This window comes from Podarcis gaigeae (assembly GCF_964106915.1).
Source record: "Podarcis gaigeae genome assembly, chromosome: 14".
Classification (NCBI taxonomy): Eukaryota; Metazoa; Chordata; class Lepidosauria; order Squamata; family Lacertidae; genus Podarcis; species Podarcis gaigeae.
In genome coordinates, this window is record NC_139690.1 from 26,009,003 (window position 1) to 26,027,272 (window position 18,270).

At 40.3% G+C, this 18,270-nt stretch overlaps 1 protein-coding gene across 1 annotated transcript; it reads left to right on the forward strand.

Moving 5' to 3' along the window:
* The first annotated feature begins 30 nt into the window (after nucleotides 1–30).
* On the forward strand, nucleotides 31–18,231 carry ZWILCH (zwilch kinetochore protein). The gene is made up of 18 exons (XM_083713154.1): nucleotides 31–195; nucleotides 2,839–2,890; nucleotides 3,648–3,743; nucleotides 3,833–3,948; nucleotides 4,924–5,120; nucleotides 5,626–5,705; nucleotides 6,497–6,667; nucleotides 6,858–6,929; nucleotides 7,430–7,523; nucleotides 7,918–7,970; nucleotides 9,382–9,478; nucleotides 9,646–9,725; nucleotides 12,587–12,743; nucleotides 14,322–14,350; nucleotides 14,997–15,133; nucleotides 16,225–16,320; nucleotides 16,422–16,540; nucleotides 17,612–18,231. Exons 1-18 carry the CDS (start codon nucleotides 140–142, stop codon nucleotides 17,695–17,697), a joined length of 1,788 nt encoding a protein of 595 aa, XP_083569280.1. The 5' UTR covers nucleotides 31–139; the 3' UTR covers nucleotides 17,698–18,231.
* The last annotated feature ends 39 nt before the right edge of the window (nucleotides 18,232–18,270 follow it).

Consider the following 18,270-nt stretch of genomic DNA (forward strand, 5'->3'; position numbering starts at 1 on the left):
CGGAGGGATTCCTACCGGAGACTAGTCCGAGGCCGATTTGTAAGGAAGAAGTTCTGGCGCGCAGTTCGTTTGTCGCTTGAGTGAAAGGAAGCGGCGGGAGCTGCTGCGCATTTGCGGGAGTAGCCCGGGAGAACCGGCGATGGGCTCCCGGCAGAGGCAGGAGTCGCTCCTTCGGTTCCACAGCCTCCTCCTGCGGTGAGTGTTTTCCTCTCCACACCTTTTTCCTTTGACTTCTCTCTCCCCCCTCTGCCCCTCATGACACGCTGCAAGTGTCTTAAGGGCGGGCTGCTTTCGCCACTTACCTTCACAACAACCCTGTAAGGTAGGGCTGCCGCTGAGTAATAGTTTCCAGCACAAGGAACGCGTAGTGATCTTAGTGCTACCCATTATGGGGACACTTTGTTCAGTTGTTCTAATTCGCTTTTGCACCATTCGCGAGGAAACAACTGCTGCTGGCCAACCACAGTCTCTCGTAGGAGCGAGGAGGAAATGGGGAGAAAGAGAGCTATGTAATGTGCTTCACCTTGGGGGAAAAATAAAGAACTGTCCAGTAGCACTTTAGAGACCAATTAAGTTTGTTCTGGGTATAAGCTTTCCTGTGCATGCACACTTCTTCAGATACAGTGGTACCTCAGGTTACATACGCTTCAGGTTACAGACTCCGCTAACCCAGAAATAGTGCTTCAGGTTAAGAACTTTGCTTCAGGATAAGAACAGAAATCGGGCTCCGGCGGCGCGGCAGCAGCAGGAGGCCCCATTAGCTAAAGTGGTGCTTCAGGTTAAGAACAGTTTCAGGTTAAGTACGGACCTCCGGAACGAATTAAGTATGTAACCCGAGGTACCACTGTATACTGAAGTCACCAGACCCATATATATTTATATATAGTGGGAGAGTGGGGTGGGGTTTTTCTCAGAAGGGTAGTAGGAGAGGGGTGGGTGACTCAATGGGTATGGTAAACCTTTTGACGACTACAGCATTTAGTCCTACAGGAAAAAGCAAGGGATGGTATGCAGGATGAACAAAAATAGCTTTAGCATATGTAATGAGACAAGAATCCAGTATCTCTCTTTGGAGGAAAGGTGGGGGGTGCAATAAATAATTGAATGTTCTCATGTCATGCTGTGTGGTGCATTTCTTTTTGTGTGTGTATAATTTTTTGTGTGTATAGTTTTCTATTTTACAATTTAAAATATTCATTAAACAAACCTTAAATGTCAGTGACTTCCATTCTTCTCTTTCCATGGTTCAATTTGCATATCGTAAATCCCTGTATATTTTACATAAACTAAACCATTCAGTATTCCATTAATACATTCATCAAAACTTGTTTACATTGTTGAATTTATCTTAATGCTGCGAACATTTTCAAGTGTGCAGAGTTTCCCCCCATATATTCAATAAACATTTTCCAGTCTTCTTTAAACGTATGTTCTTCTTGTTCTCATTCTATATGTTAGGTCCGCAAGCTGCGCATATTACATCGGTTTAAGTTGCCATTTTTCTTTAGTTGAGACCTCACTCATTTTCCATTTTGGGGCTACTGTGGTGCTTTTCTTAATGTCAAATGGTGCAGAAACTTTGGGTTTTAAAAATAATGAAATATAATGCCCTGGTAACGCATTACGTGTTAAAAATTTGCCTCTTGCAGTTATGATGCATCTTGCAAGTTAAATAAGGAACAGGTGAATCTGCTCCAGAGTGGTGGTTTTGGGTCAAGCAATGAGAGAGAATTGGAACCTGGAGCTCTCTGGCTAAAATCCAGCACTAGGACAAGGGTGGAAGAAGGGCAGGCATGGGCAGGTGTCAAGGCTTTGTCTTCATAATCATGCACCAAGGATGATACAGTACACTGTTTAATAAAAATGTATCTATTTATATATTGCTACCAGGTCTGCAACTTATCAAATAAGCTTACAGCATTTAATTTTGTTGCAAGTTCCTTCTGTGGAATGGGCCTTCTGGGATACCTGTGACAGTTCCTTGGAACCTGCAGGTGGTTCCCTAGAAATTAACGTTTGGCTCTTTCTACCTCCTGCTTGCCCCTAATTAACCAAGATACAAGGCACAGGTTGGGGTCAGGCCCACAAAGGGATAAGGCTGTGCAAAACAGGCTTGATTCTTAATCAGTGGGAGCCCACATAATGATGCCATGAGAACATAAGAAGAACCTGCTGGATCAGGCCAATGACCCATCTAGTCCAATATCCTGGTTTCACAGTGGTCACCCAGATGCCTATGGGGAACCCACAAGCTGAATATGAGCTCAACAGCAATTCTCAGCAACTGGCATTCAGAGGTATTTTGTGGAGGTTCTACTGTGAAGAACCTTCAATGGAGGTAGAATGTCACCATTGTGGCTAGTAGCCATTGGTAGCCTTGAGCTCCACAATTTAGTCTAATCCTGTTTCAATGCCATCTAAATTGCTGGCCATCACTGCCTTCTGTGGGAGTGAGTTCCATAGTTTAACTGTGCCAAATCCTTCCTTCTATTTTCTCCTGTTGTGGATGGGTGCTATTCTGGCTTAAGGGAAACTGCAAAATGCTGCACTCACTTGGAGACACTGTTGGCAAGGAGTCTTGTCCTGAACTTTTAGTAACAGCTTGACAGGCAAAAATTAAAAGGATGTGACCATTTTTCTACTGCTGCTTAATTAATGTTTAATGATTGGAGGTGGGAGTGGAATAGCAACCTTAGGACAGATGGTGATTTTAGCAGTATTTGTACAGTTTACTGACAGTGTTACCAGAAGATTATTAGGGTTGGCCTGCAAAATATTTCTCTTGAAGTCTGTTCATTAATTCAGAAAACCAAATACTATAAATTATTTATGTTACAGAGTATATGAGGAAGGAAAAAAGAATATCAATCAAGGACCACTTACCTTTGAGGTAAGAATTTATAATTTCTCCCAAAAACACCCATTGTGCTTTACAACAGTAGATGAAAATGTATAGTTCTGCACTTGCGGGGGTCCTAATTTAGATCTACATTCAGAAAAGGAGGAGGAGGAGAAATCTGTGGATTAATCTGATTGACAAACTTTAAAATTGTAGTATTTCTGAATCTGAGAAAATCATCTGATTGATTTGAAATGGCAAATCAACTCATGCTATAAGAACAGCTATTGAGTAAATTTCATTCTGTGCCTTGGAAGTTGAGATGTTGTAATGAACTCTTAACAGTTTTTTGTAAGGAAAATATAGATCTCTCATTTTTGCCATATCGTAGACCCTTATCTCAATATTTTTGATGTAGCTTTGGTGCTTTTGCCTTAAAGAGATGCTTCTTTGACATTGATCAGCCTAATTTTTAAAGTATGTGTATGCTGCTATGTAGATTAAGGCTGCAATGTAGTTCAATAGGAGATAACCTTCATCAAATGTGAAAAGTCCAACTCTGGATCACCACTGAAGAGATCGCTGAGATGGGGGGGGGGGGGGATATGCCTGTGATATGGAGATTAGCTTTTAGTCAGGGGAGATGGAAATTGACAGAAGAAAACTCATTCTTAGTGTCACTTCATATAGATTTGCTTTATGTATTGATGCTCTGAATTAATTATAGCAGATAATGTTCTATTCCTCAAGTGTCATTTAAATGCTTCCCAAAGCTTTGCTGCAGAAATTAAACTGTTTGTTCTTCCAGGCTGATGTGCAAGTCTATTTGATTCAGGAAGGATGTATAAATCCCTTGGAGAGCTTCTGGGACAGGAGTGATACAATGTTCATTATGGAGAAAGTAGTATGTTTAGTGCCTTTATTTTAAAACAAACATTGAGCTTGCTTTTGTCTGAGTGGTAATCATTCTAACACAATTTCTTATTCTTATAGAGACCTTGTGAAGAAATGCAAGAACTGGAAGAGGAGCAGATAGGTGACCCTTCTATTTCTAGGACTTTCCCGAAAGAGAATTCTTCAGCACTTGCTTTACCTCTTCCAAGAGCAAGGTGTGTGAATCCTATTTTTTATACTTTTATTGAAAATAATGCACTTTCTTAACAACTAACAAAAGACTAATTGTTTATTATGCAAGTCAACTACTGTAATTGAATGTGTAAACTTCTGAGAAATGCTGGAAACAAATGTTTCATGATGGCCTTAGTAGCCAGCCACCTGTAACTCCTCTAAGAGGAGCTTATGTTAAATTTGCATGAAGATAATAGCTTTTATTACACGTGAGACATAAATTAGCTTTATTTGATTTGGGATAGCTTGCTATTGCATGCTGAATTGTAAGATCAAATGATCCAGCCCAGAACTAGTGGCTTGGTTTGGATTGTCATATCTCAACTTCTTAAGATGATATGTGTACTAGACTTCCCCTGTCAACCCCATCCTTATGCTCCCCTTTCTCAATGCAATGTGATAAGCCAGGAAGTCTTCAGTTAATCATCGTTTCCAATGATGTCTGAACAAGGTAACTATAATTACATTTCATGGTTTGAAGTTGGTTTAAGATGCTTGCTCATTCTGAATCTGGTAGTCATACCAGTAACTATAGCTTCCCAGTTTGGACATTGCAGGAAACTGCAGTTAATTTAAGATGTGCCACAGCATGCCAGCAAAAAGGAAGAAGGGTTGAGCCAGGAACAGAGCAGATGTTCCTTCCTATCAAGTCAGACACCTGCAGTTTTGATGTTTCATCACCTGCTGAAAACAGTTCTGCTTCGCTAAGCAGTTTCAGAGAATTAATTTGAGTCAGTGTTTATCATTTATTCTGTACTCTGTGGTGTTTTAATGCTTTTATTGTACACCACCGTTGTGTTTTCTTAGGATAGCACGTGCATTTTTTGGTTTATTAAGAGAAGAGGTTATCTTCTAAATCAGGCTACTGTGGCATAGAAAGGAATTAAGCATTATCCCCTCATAATACAACCCTGACAGTTATTGAACATTTCTGATGTCTTTAAGTTTGTTTCCAGGCAGTTGATTTCATTCTACACAATGTCTCAAAATCCAAATATGGCCCACCCCAACATAAATGAGTCAGCACCGCTTCCTCCACTGTGGGTGCGATGTGATCACTCCGACCCCAAACAAACTGTCTGGCTAGGAGCTGAACCTTTCTGCACTGGAAACAAGATTACGGGGATCCATCTATACACAGTTACCTGCAATGGTAAGGTTTTCCCTTGGGTACCTTACTTGTCAGCAACCTCTTCATTGAATCTGAGTGAGAGGAAGTAGAGATGTTAAGACTATTAATGTAACCCCCCCTTTTTTTTTAGTCTTTAAAATACAGTGTCTGCATTTCTGGTCCATAATCAAAGTGTTAGTTCAGGTTAATACAGCATGTAGTACAGTAAACAAATTGGGTTTTTCTTAATTCAAATGGTATTACCTGGAAATTACCTATTTAATCTTGATGGTCTGGTGGGTGTACTTTACTTGCTGTTTTAAAGAGATGTAGACAAGTGGGTGTGTATTACTGGTTGCCGGTAATAATTTTTGTCTCGGAGAAACCCATAATCTAGATTCTTTTCATAGCTTCTCAATGTTGGGAGAGACAGTAGGATACTGATATGAGGGGAATCTTCTGATGCAAGCAAATCCCAAGAGGAAACTGACATGTTGTTCTTCAAAAGTTAGAAGACTTCTACTAAATTCAGTTTTTTTTAATTCAGGTCCAATATCAAATAAAAATTATTCAGCAGACTTGCAAGAACTAAAAGATACTCACAGAATGAGGAATCACTCTTCTGACGTAGGTTTCTCTAGTTTTTATTATTATTATTATTCTTCACACCTATACAAATATTGGAACTACTTTAATTTTCAAATGCACGCAACTGGTGAAACCTCAAGTCACTTCCTGCCTAGACCCCTAAAATACTGATATTTAGTCTTAGGACATGGCCTCTGTAGGGCTAGAGCCTAAACAATCTGGGTCTAGCTCTTGTTTGGGATTTAAGCCTTAATGGGATTTTTATGGTAACCACTTTTTAATTCGGTGTTTGTCTTCTTCTAAACTATGGGTAACATCCAATGTTAGATAAGCTTCCTTACCTGCCCCCCCCCCCCCCAGGACCCTTCTCCCTCAGAAATATGCTCTGGAAGGTCACCTTTGCAACAGCATTCTTCAACTGTAAACTGTTAATTCTAGTTAACGGCCTCAGCCCAGTATACCTGAAGCAGCATCTCCACCCCATCGTTCAGCCTGGACACTGAGGTCCAGCGCCGAGGGCCTTCTGGTGGCTCCCTCACTGTGAGAAGTGAGGTTACAGGGAACCAGGCAGAGGGCCTTCTTGCTAGTGGCGCCTGCCCTGTGGAATGCCCTCCCATCAGATGTCAAGGAAATAAACAACTATCTGACTTTTAGAAGCCATCTGAAGGCAGCCCTGTTTAGGGAAGTTTTTAATGTCTGGTGTTTTATTCTGTTTTTAGTGTTTTGTTGGGAGTTGCCCAGAATGGCCGGGGAAACCCAGCCAGTTGGGCAGGGTATTATTATTATCATCATCATCATCATCATCACCATCATTATTATTATCTTTATAGTTGACAATAAAGGGTTTTGCTCGTTACAAGTTCCTTGAAACCACTTCATTAGACTCCCTCTCACTGGAGGACACCCTTATTCCGTTGGAGAGAAATATATTCGCTGATTTTTCTTGGAACTCTGTAAAGAAGATGGTGGAGGCCCCTCCCCTGACTTCTACTGCTACACTGGTAAGGAAATCACTTCTCTTAACATATTATTGTAGCAGAGTAAAACTGTGCTGACTTAACTATGAATAGTGTAAATTGACAAACTAATGTTAGGTAGTTTAACTAGTGATAGTGCATTAAATGATTTATTAGTCTTCCTGGGCTCTAGCAAGGATCCACATCAAGAATTATGCTTTTTTTGAACTTTCAGAAGATTCAGATGGCATCTGGGAGCCCCTTGAGTTCTGTGTATGAACTGAATAGAGAACTGCAGTTCCTTCTTGTAAGTATAGCTATGAAAATCACATTTCAGAAGAGAACTATTGGCCATATAGTAACAAGGATGGTTGTGTGGTTTTAAACAACTGCCTTAAATCAAATTAATATTTGTAAGAATACTCCAAATTTAAAAAAAATGTTTTGAAAGTTAGCTCACTCAGTAAAGATCATGGTAGTTCCAGTGGTTTTTCTTTTCTTTCTTAAGAAATGGAACAAAGTATGAAGTCCCAAGTACAATCCTAAGCACCCTTACCAAGGAGTAAGGTCAATGATCTCAGTGGGTCTTGTCTGAGTAAGCATAACCGATTCTTAGTTGGTCCCAAATCCTACCCTGAGTACACTTTTTTGGCAGAATTTACACATGGTTTTTCTAGAGACAGATCCACTATACATTTAAAACAGTGGTTCCCCAAAAAATAAACTTAACCCCTGTGTACCCTACCATAACCAATACAAAGCTCTTGAATAGTGATCTTTTTGTTTTGTTTACACGGCGCTGTCAAGAGTTTGGCTGAGAGCTTGAAGACTGGCATGGCTGACTGGCCTAAACTTGTGGGGGGGAAACCAGCTGTTGAACTAGTACAGAAACTTTTGAAAGGTAACTTTGTAGTATTCTGGAAATGTTTGCTGTGAAAAGCTAGACATGGACCATAGCTCAGTATGTTTTGCATACAGAAGATCCCATGTTCAAACTATAACATTTGCAGGTAGAGCTGGGAATGCCCTCTACCTGAAACCCTGGCGAGCCTCTGCCAGTCAGTGTAGACAATACTGAGCTAGATAGACCCAATTGTCAGACTTGTCGTAAGGCAACTTCTTGTGCTTCCAATAGAAGTAGAGGTAAATTTGTTGTGCTCAGTAAATGTCCATTGCAGCCAAATTTTTAAGCAAAACTATCTGCATTACATCAATGGTATTTGCATTATGTATTGATACTCTGCTATGTGTACCTTGCCAATAGATCTGTACTGTCATCCTCTCTCCCACTTTAGATTTAAAGGACATGATGGACGGTTTGAAGATGCCAAACAGTAGTGATGCTGAGGTATTCAGAGCTGTGAAATTTTTCATTGTTCATCATTGCCAGGGCAGTTTCAATCTGTAGTTGCTGGATATGTGTTGGCTGTTCATTGTTTGGTAACTTGACTTTTACGCCTCATAGGTGTGTATAGGAGGGACTGTGCTCTTCGAACTCTCTTCCAGTGCAGCTGCTTTTTGTTACTTTTTAAACTTAAATACCTTTTTATTTCTAAAGCAGTCCCTTGTTATGGTAGGGTCATATCCTGTTGCAATTCAGATTGGCACCAGCCACTTCCATTTATTTATTTAAAAGTGTTGACTAAGTGGTGTGCAATTATTTTTAAATGTCATTTAAAATGCAGACTAAATATGATAAAGGTAAAGGTAAAGGTACCCCTGCCCGTACGGGCCAGTCTTGACAGACTCTGGGGTTGTGCGCCCATCTCACTCAAGAGGCCAGGGGCCAGCGCTGTCCGGAGACACTTCCGGGTCACGTGGCCAGCGTGACATCGCTGCTCTGGCGAGCCAGAGCCGCACACGGAAACGCCGTTTACCTTCCTGCTGGTAAGTGGTCCCTATTTATCTACTTGCACCCAGAGGTGCTTTCGAACTGCTAGGTTGGCAGGCGCTGGGACCGAGCAGCGGGAGCGCACCCCACCGCAGGGATTCGAACCGCCGACCTTTCGATCGGCAAGTCCTAGGCACTGAGGCTTTAACCCACAGCGCCACCTGTGTCCCCTAAATATGATAAAAGAACAATATAAAAGCATATAAAACAGATACAATAGGAATTGGGGGATTCGAACACATAAAACAAGAGTCTGATCTTCTGGGTCAAGAAAAGCCTGGGCAAAAAGATGTCTCTACAAGACATCAGAAACATATAATGGCTGCTGCTCTCACATGGGGCAAACAGAAAAAGGCATGCCACCGAATGGGCAGTAGCAGAAATACTTGTTTTCAGGTCACCACCCTATGGTAAAAATATAATAGAGCGTGATGCAATGAGTAGAATTTCTCCAGATGATCAAAGTTACCTTACAGGTCTATATTGGGGCAGTTTCTCAGGTCCTGGGGTGCACTAGTGCAGCTCATTTCAGTGATGGGGACCTATTAAACTAGTCTAACACAGAGTCTGATGGGTTTGGGGTGGCATGTCTGCTCCTGTTGATTCCCTTTGTTCAGCCTTCTCCAACCTGGTGCCATTACCAACCTAACATTGTGTGATCCCAAAGAACTCTTCCATATTTAACTATTTGGCCTTTTTATTTGCTACTGCTGTTGGTTAAAAAAAAGGTGTAGTGTTTTTTGCTTTTTTATTGTAAATGCACAGTGATAGATTTATTTGAAGAGCAAGATATAAATAACTAAAATAATATTAAATCCATGCCTTTATTTTGAAGGATGATTTTAATTTTTTCCCCCCGAATCTCCAGGATGACACTGCTGCAGTTTATGGCACCATGAAAACACATTTTAGCAGGAGAAGAGACATTGATTTTGTTGAGCAGTTCTGGTCTAAAATATGGAAGAGTAAGTATGCTTCTAGATGACCCTAGGTATCTTTTATTTTAAGATTTTTAGCCTGTAAGAGCAATGACTGAAGGTTTATGCACTGTCCTGCTTATTTGTTTGTTTTTCATTTGAGCTACTTTTAATTAACACTGGTTTTATTTAATGCTTTGCTCCCCCCTCCCAAGATGTTACTTCATATGAAGAATTGGTGAAGTGCTTCACGTTGATAATGAAAGCTCTCCAGCGTGGTGAATTGAAGACCTGGGTATGTAATGATTAATAAAGCTTACATCTTGGGCAAACCAATCCTATCTAGGGATGGTCAGACTTCAAGCTTGTGGGATCTGCCTTTTTTCCTGTAATCCTGCTGTCTGCAAACTGGAACCATGTGCAAAGTACTTTCTTAGAAAGTGGAGCAGGTATATCCTTAGAGTTAAGGAACAGGGCATACGTTGGTGCCCAGGAATTTGTTTTCAATGCCAGAACCTGAGCTCGCTTTTGTTCTGCTGAAAAATCCATTCCTCCAGCCCACCACTTTCTTTGTTGCATTTTGGAAAACAAGAAGTTTTTTTCTATTGTTCACCAAGAATTTCATTCCCAATTGTTAATCTACTGCAAATCCTCCAGAGATCTATCAGTAGATCCCAGTCTACCTTCTGACCACCCCTGCTATATAGTAATTATGTTACTGGGAAGTAGGTAGGGAGACAAGATGCACAGCTACTAGGCTAGCTGAGCAGCTGTGGTATCCAGGAAGTATTTGGTCTGGGACTGGGATGGGGAGAAGCACAACCAGATAACCAAAAAAATGACAAGCTCCTTCGGCATTCCTTGGTGCTACAGTCCACCAATCGGGTAGCTTTGGAAAGGATACCTACATTGCAGCCATTTTTCATGCTGGGCTTCCACCAAATCTTGTAAACCCCCAGCCAGAGGAACTACAATATAGTTCCCTTAAGTCAACCTTTTTCAGGCCTAGGGCCTCATTGACCCTTAGCCAACTCTCCAGGGGGCTACCTGCTAAAGTGGGTGGGAAATAAATACCTTTTTAATTAAATGCTGAGTACATAGATTAGAATCCCTCTTTCCCTTGCCTCTCACCTCATTGTATTTTAATTCCTTCCATATTGACGTGAGTCTTTTTTTAAAGCACTTTTTGTCAGTTCTCTCACCTCAGATTTAAGAGAACGGGGCGGGGGCTTGCTTTGCTTTTAAACCAGCTGCTCTGGAATTACAGAAGTAAAGTCTCAAGACAAAGAAAACTCGAGGGGGGGGGAAATAGAGAAGGTGGTTTTGGATTTGGATTTACCTTGATGAATCTCCAAAGAAGCACAGGAATATTGTTCTTAAAATATTGGACACAGTTGCAGAGGAGCTTCTCCTTGCTGGGCAGACAAAGCAAAATAAATCTCCCCCGCTGCCCCAAACCGGCACCTCTTTACAACACAACTGCAGGTGCACCTCTCTGGCAGATCTCATTTTCTCTCCTTTTAATTTGAGTTGGTGTTACTAGAACTTGGACCAAAGTTTGTTTTTTTACCACCAGGACTCAGCTCACAAACAGGCTGACGTAACTAATGCCTAGAAACCATATATTAAGTGATATGTTTTTTCTTTACTTGCTGAGTAACTGTAAGCAGTCTTGTATAGCCCTTGCAGAATTCCTATCAAAGCAGTTTCCAGGTTATTTTAAGGCAGCTGCAGCTTCTACAAAAGTAAATGGCTTATTGGAGCTCACTTTATACCTTCCTAATGAATCAGCCTCAAGGCAAAAGCAAACAGAAGGTGCTAAAGATCCTTCCAAAGGCCATGAACAATCTGCTCATCCTAAGTCTTCATCTCAGCTTACGGAGTCTTGTGAAATGACAGTGCTCTCCGCAAAGTCACGCAGGAGGCTTCTGGGACAAAGTTCTAGTTTGATATAATTGGCACTGAACGGAGCATATCCAGTGAATTTACTTTGGTTTTGTTTTTTTAAGGACTAGGCTCGTGCTGGGGAATGTGTTGCATATTGAGAAGTCTTGAGTCACTGCCTGGTTGCCTGGCAGCAATTTCTAGTTGCCAGTGGTGACCAGGAAACTTCTTTAAGGCAGGTCTGCTTCCAGCCCCTAAGAGGAATGCTTTAGTTCAGTCAGTCCTATTCAGGCTTTGTAAGTAGGGGCAGGCAGAGTTTCACAGAGAATAAATAGACCACCTTTTTTGTCTTTCACACCCCTATGATACCTTTCCCAGCTGTGCTGAGGATAAGATAATTCATCCATATGGTATATCTCTGCCCGATTCTTTGAAATAACACTGCCAGTCAAAATTAGGCAACAGTGGGTGAGACAGATAAGCAGCCTGTTGTGGTAAAAAGCAGCTTCTTATATTCTCAGTGGGCTCTGTTTTAAGGCTGGTACCCATGAAACCAAGCATCTGAAACCTAAGTAGCCAGCATGGTGGGAGGGTTCTGGAGAATGGGAAAGAGAAAATCTGTGTTTTCCTTTCCTTGCTCCTGAAATACAGTGCAGAGAAGGTAGGTGGGCTTTTTAATGTCATGTCACACACCTGTCCCCACCTTAATCCTTTTCTGTCAGGTTGCTAACTATCTTAGGGGTTCGCAGAGGCCAGTTTTCTCCCCCACCCACAATTTCCCTTTATTTGGCACCCCTCAATATTCAATACATGCTGGAAACTTGCATGTCATGCTCTCTGTGAATTTAATAATAATGATAAATTAATTTACAAACTATTGTATTTCTTTGTACCCAGGGCAGGTGTTGCTCTGCAGATGTTGCTGGGTTACAACAAATCTGACAATCTGCTGTGCTGGTTGGGTCTGATGGGAGTTGTAGTCCACTAACATTTGGAGGACACTATATAGGCTCCCAACTATGAAACCACTCATTACTTTTGAGTGACCCTGCTTTATTTCCAAACTAAGAGGTATTCTACTACCTGACTTTGCTAATTGAGGGAATGAGTATCAGTGAATGTATTTGGTTGAATGATTAGGGATGAACTGACTCGTATAGCCTTCAGAAATGGGCTCTCTTAAAACTACTCGTTGTGCTGTAATTGTACTTCACTATATCTTATCAGTAGACAGGATGTGTACATTTATTTATACGGATTATGTCTCTGTAGGTTCATCAAGGAAGTAACAGCTTACTGAGCAAACTGATTAAGCAATCTTATAATGGAAGCATAGAATCAGTTTCTCTTAGTGGAGATACTCCAATTCAAATGCTCCTAGAAATTGGTGTGGATAAGATGAGGAGAGATTATGTTAGCTATTTTGTAGGTAAGTCTGTTTTGCACAGCCATCATGATATTGGGTGACTGCGTCCAAACAATCCATCACTTTTGAAATCAATCTCTTTCAATTAAAAAATCTAGACGGGCATGTCATGAAAAAGGATTTGAAGTTCTATTGGGCAAATTACTTAATTACATGTTAGGACTGTTTCCATGAATGCTACTTTTGGATATAAACCAACAAAAGTGACTGTCTTACTCAACAAACTATCAGCTGAGTTTTCCAGATGGTCCTTGTCCTTACGTTGCTTTTCTACATTATCTTCACATAATATTTAGAAGATTTCTCTTTTTAAAAGACTTATTGTTTTTTTGGGTGGGGGGGTTGCAGATAATTTTTTTTAGGAGCAGAAAGTGTTCATAAGTCCCTTTCAGTGGGAATGGTGGAATATAAATAAATGAATGAGGTTTGCATTTAAAACAAAAGTACAAAAAAGAGAGAAGAGAGAGAATCGTTAGAGATCCATTGGAAGGGGGTACAATGATGAGTACTGTTTATGTACAAACTAAGTTTTCAATATTGCCTTCAGCACATTTATTAAATCACCTCCTATACAGAGAGCTATTGACCCAAATGTTTGGCTTTATTACACTGTTATGCCTTACTGTCTTTGTTTGTTGGAAGCCATCCAGAGTGGCTGGGGTAACAGTCAGATGGGCGGCATATAATTAATACATTATTATTATTATTATTATTATTATTATTATTATTATTATTACTACTACTACTAATGAAATATGAATGTGTGCCAAGATTTAAGGGAAACTTTGCAAAAAAAATCTAATGTTCCTTCCCATATTTGTTAATAACATGCAATTTATGCACTAGAATCTTACAGATGGAATTTATTATTTTCCCCAAGTATTTAGCAACTAAAATTATTGGTTGAACCAACATTTTTGCCACTGTACATCTGTCTTTTTATATGTGTTACTAGGTAATCATTCTAGTACCAATTTCCTTCTATTTTTTTTACATTTAATGACTCTCTGATTGCACTTGGTGGTCTAGACTCCTGGTCATGCTCCTAGATCCATTCATTCAGGGGTTATTTTGCTGACCTAATTGATATTAGCAATACATTGTATATAGCATTGCCACTAAAACAGGGGCCTTCTGCTGCCTGTAAATATTAGTGGTTGCAAAACTGCCCTCTTTTAAAAAAAGTTTTCTGAAGCACTCTTCAATAAAAAATAATCCCAGAGTGGGGTACAATATAATAAGCACAATAAAGCATAAATTATATTAGCAAGTAGAACTTTTAAACAGCAACAAAACACAGAGATCCAGTAGAATTCTCCAATAAGAAGTCAACCAAATGCTGGGATACAAAAAAAGTGTTTTTAATTTGTTAAGAAGTTAAAACTCTGCTGGCCAACTTGCAAGGTCTCTTACTCATCTGGGTTTCATCTCAAGTTTTCTCATTGGTCTTGGGCTCTTTGCAGAGTAAACTTGGAGGAAGGCTTGTGACTTTCTGTGTAATATCCCCATTCGGTTTTTTTATATAAATGAAAATTTCCCTTGTATTTAAAATTATGCTAAGTAGAACTATCTTTGTTTCAGGCAAGGAATTTGCAACCCGTACTCACTTGGTAAGAGACTTCCAATTTTCCTCTGTTCAAAACAGTAGTCAGTGACTGGCCCAGCCTGCACAGTGCCAGTTCTACTCTGAGTAAACCAACTGGAATTGATGGACCTATGTTAGTCATTTCCATCCATTTCAATGGGTCTGCTCTGAGCAGGACTAGCATTTGATACAACTTGCTGATCTTGGCTACTTTGTTTCCCCTTGTGCTTTATCAAGAAGCAGTAAACCATAATCCCTGGATTAGCATAGTTTCCAAACAGGAGATGGTGGTTTGTTTCATTCCCAACAGACTATATAGTCAGTGAGCCAAAAACAAATGTTGCTTATAGTTCAGGGGTTTAAGGGAGTGGGGCAGACCACTAGGCCAAGAATCATGGTTTGTTTCCACATGATAACGCGGGGAGCAAAGAACCTGTTCACAGTAAACCATTAAATATGGTTTACTATGATGAGCAAACTAGACCTTTTATGAGCGGAACTGCAGCAATTCTTTTGGCTTAGTCTTTCTTGAGTAAAGTAGGGGTGAGCACTGTCTTGCATGTATTGAAGTATTTGCATTGTATTCTGTCTTAACCCAGCAACTTATATATATTTGGTGTCTCTCTTAAAAGCTATTGGTTTTTGTTCTTTGACGCCTCTTTGTCTTAAAGGACTACTTCATGTCAACTTCAGTAGATCTGCAGGAGCAGGTTCAGCGCATCCAGAAACTCCACCATATGCTAGAGATCGTGGACAATTGTGTAGAACTTCTTAAACTTGAGCAAGAGAACCTCATCTTCTTGACACAGTAATTGTTTACCAGCAAATCTCAATAGCAAGGACAAGTGAATTCTCTGGAATACTGATATGTGGAAAGGGAAAGTGGCCATCTTAATTGAGGATGGAGACTGCAATCCCAATCCCCACTATGGGTGGGGTAGAAATAATAAATTATTATTATTATTATTATTATTATTATTATTATTATTATTATTAAACCCTTTTATTTTCCTGTGTATCATAGTGTGTACTGCTGCTAACTCCTTTCTCCATTTGTAAGAGGTTGTAAGAGAAGTGCAGCTGTCACAAAAATACAACTTGGGGGCAAATATATAATAATGATTGGATTATTGAGGTCTTGCTCTTTGACACCCAAGTTACTGTGTGTCAAGGTTTTGGCCATAGAATATATTTCTAAAGGGGAGGGGAGTACTGTTTAATTCTTAACAGCTAAGCTCTAAATCAGTGGCTCCCAATTTTTTTTCATACCACCAACGCCATGGTTACATAAATTAATACCCAGTGCTGCCTACTCTATAAAAACCATTATTCAGAATAGTGGCTTGTACAACCTACTAAGGAAGATAATAGTATAATAAAATTCAAAATAATAACAATTAATTGCACATTTATTCAAAATCCAATAAAACTATTTAGTTCAGTTAATTCAACTATATTGATGATACCAGCTTTTCAAAGTCTGATGGCCATTTACACTTCCGCTGGCCCCCTGCTGCCCCCTTGCCTTTTAGCGCCTTCCAGAGGACAGTACCAGCCACTTTGAGAACCACAGCTCTAAATTAAAGTGTCTCTCTGCTCCTATTTAAGAAATCAAAAATCAGTTGAAGGGATTTCTGTTGCTGCTATTTCCTGTAAAGGCCCCTACGTTTTTCAGCATGAATGTGCTCTTTGCACAACTCCTGTTCACTCTGGCACTTATGAAAATACCTTCCAAATAGGTTGCGATTTGCCTGAGTGTATCTCATACCTTTTTGCCAGATGATCATTGTAAAGATTAAGGATGTGGCTGGTTTGGAATTACTTTGTAGGGATGAATAGGTAACATTCCCTGGGTATCTCTTCAGAGCGCTGATATTCAAAGAAATTCTCTTTTCCTAGGTCCTGTATAAATTACTACAAGGAAACCCCCCTGAATGAAAATAATGCATTTCAGCTACCAGTCAGGACAACTTTTGTGAAGGAGTTCTACCAAAAGTAAGCTATGCCTCAGTATTTGAACCCTGGAATTTAAATGCCTGTATAGCGATAACTGCCAGGTTGTCTTATAATTGGCTTTCTTCTTGACTGTCCTTCAGTGCAAATCCTCAGGTCTGGAGAGTGGAAATCAGCAGTGGGCAAGGAGAGAAAAAAGTGAAAACAATATGGCAACTGAGCACCACAGTGCCAGCTGAACACATGGACTCAAGCAGTGTAGGTGAGTGGGTCTCTATGATCTGAATTTCAGTGTTTGTATTTGCTTCTTTGTCTCTCCCCACTCTGCCTCCTTCCACTTCCTGTAGCCTGCCTTGCAAATGTCTTATTATTGGGAATCTTATTTTCCAGTACTGGAGCTGATGGCAGACTGGTGATTGCCAATGCAGATGCATCTTACATGTGGTTTAAATGGGTAGACCTGAGGCATGTGTGAAGACTTGCATACCAGCAAGGGAGAGGCTATTTATATGTACGAGAGATCACTGATTACAGTTCCTTTTGGCCTCCAAAAATGAAGGGAATTTCTGGGGTGTAGCTTACAGGAGTGTCGTTTTCTAGAAAGAGAAGAAGATGGGTTTCTTCTATGAAGTATGTGTGTGATACTGAGGAAAGGTAAACAACAAGGGCGCTGGCTTAAATAACTCCCCAAACTAGTTCGTAGAGAGGCATTATAGTTTTTCAGTGAGTTTGGAAACAAGTTCCTTATTGGTTACAGTCAGGGCCATGCAGCTGATGGGTTGATTAATTTTGATGGCTTTGCTTTGAGGTCTTCAGAAAGGGAGAAATACCACCTTTCCACTTCCAGCTATGGCTGATGTAGTGGAGGTCAGATGTTAAGATGAAGGTTACCACCAGAATGTAGATGTCAGATCCAGATTTCATCCCAAACTGTTCAGAGATTCTCTGAAAAAACATTGGATGTTTTGCTACTGGAAATAACATCCTAGGTAGACCAGGTCTCCACATTCTACCTAGGGACTATGTGTTTTTGTCTAAGATCCTGTGGATGGGCTTCTGTCCTCTTTTTCTGTACAAGAAAGTGGTCCATGTCAGTGAGTTTCCGGGTTTCTTGAATTGCATAGTTTAGCTTATTCCTTCACTGTGGGAGCTTCCAAACCTGAGAAAGTTTCTCTCCCCCCCCCCCCGGAAAACACAGAAGCCTCCCCTTTTACTTAACCAGAAAAAGCTTAATGGATAAGTCCAATGTTTTGCTCTTAACACCCAGTGTAGCACCTCATAATCCACTTGTTGTGGTTTCTCTACCTGTCACCACTTTTCTTTGGTCTTGCAGGTCTTCTGGATGATACTGAAGATGGTGGCAGTAAAGAAATGTGTTTTATTACCTTCACCGAGTGCTCTCAGGTGTACTTTACATAAAATATTGGCAGTATTTCCTGTTCTTTCCATAAGAGCCTAGGGCATCTAACAATAGCCAAATATAAAATCTACATAAGACAGTTATTAAAACCAATATAATAGTAAAAATGCAGTTGAGCGGATAGCAGGAGGAATATCTATTTTGCATGCAGAAAGTTTTGAGAGAGATTATTGCCAATCAGTATAGATAATGCTGAGCTGGACGGACCAATAATCTGACCCCAGAACCAGGCAGCTTTCTGTGTTCCTGAAATTTAGTAGTCGCAGGCCTCTTGACACTGAAATTGTGCTTATGTCTAGTAACCGCCAATAGATCCATTGAAAATTTGTAGATAGTACTGAGATAGTACGTTCTGACTCTATATATGACAACTTCCTTATGTTTAGGGAAGCTTTTAATGCCTGATGTTTTAATGTATTTTTAATCTTTTATTGGAAGCCCCCTACCAGAGTGGCTGGGGAAACCCAGCCAGATGGGCGGGGTAGAAATAATAAATAAATGATGGTGATGATGTTCCTGATAAGTGGACTGTTGGACTCCACTCCAGCTTTGTACCAAAGTCAATACACGAA

What these genes read in the sequence shown, in the direction of transcription:
- ZWILCH (XM_083713154.1), top strand. Translation starts at nt 140, where the DNA reads ATGGGCTCCCGGCAGAGGCAGGAGTCGCTCCTTCGGTTCCACAGCCTC. An exon ending in CAAACAGTAGTGATGCTGAG is followed by an intron (nt 7,971 to 9,381) that starts GTATTCAGAGCT and finishes CCGAATCTCCAG; the next exon opens with GATGACACTGCTGCAGTTTA. An exon ending in AACCTCATCTTCTTGACACA is followed by an intron (nt 15,134 to 16,224) that starts GTAATTGTTTAC and finishes CTCTTTTCCTAG; the next exon opens with GTCCTGTATAAATTACTACA.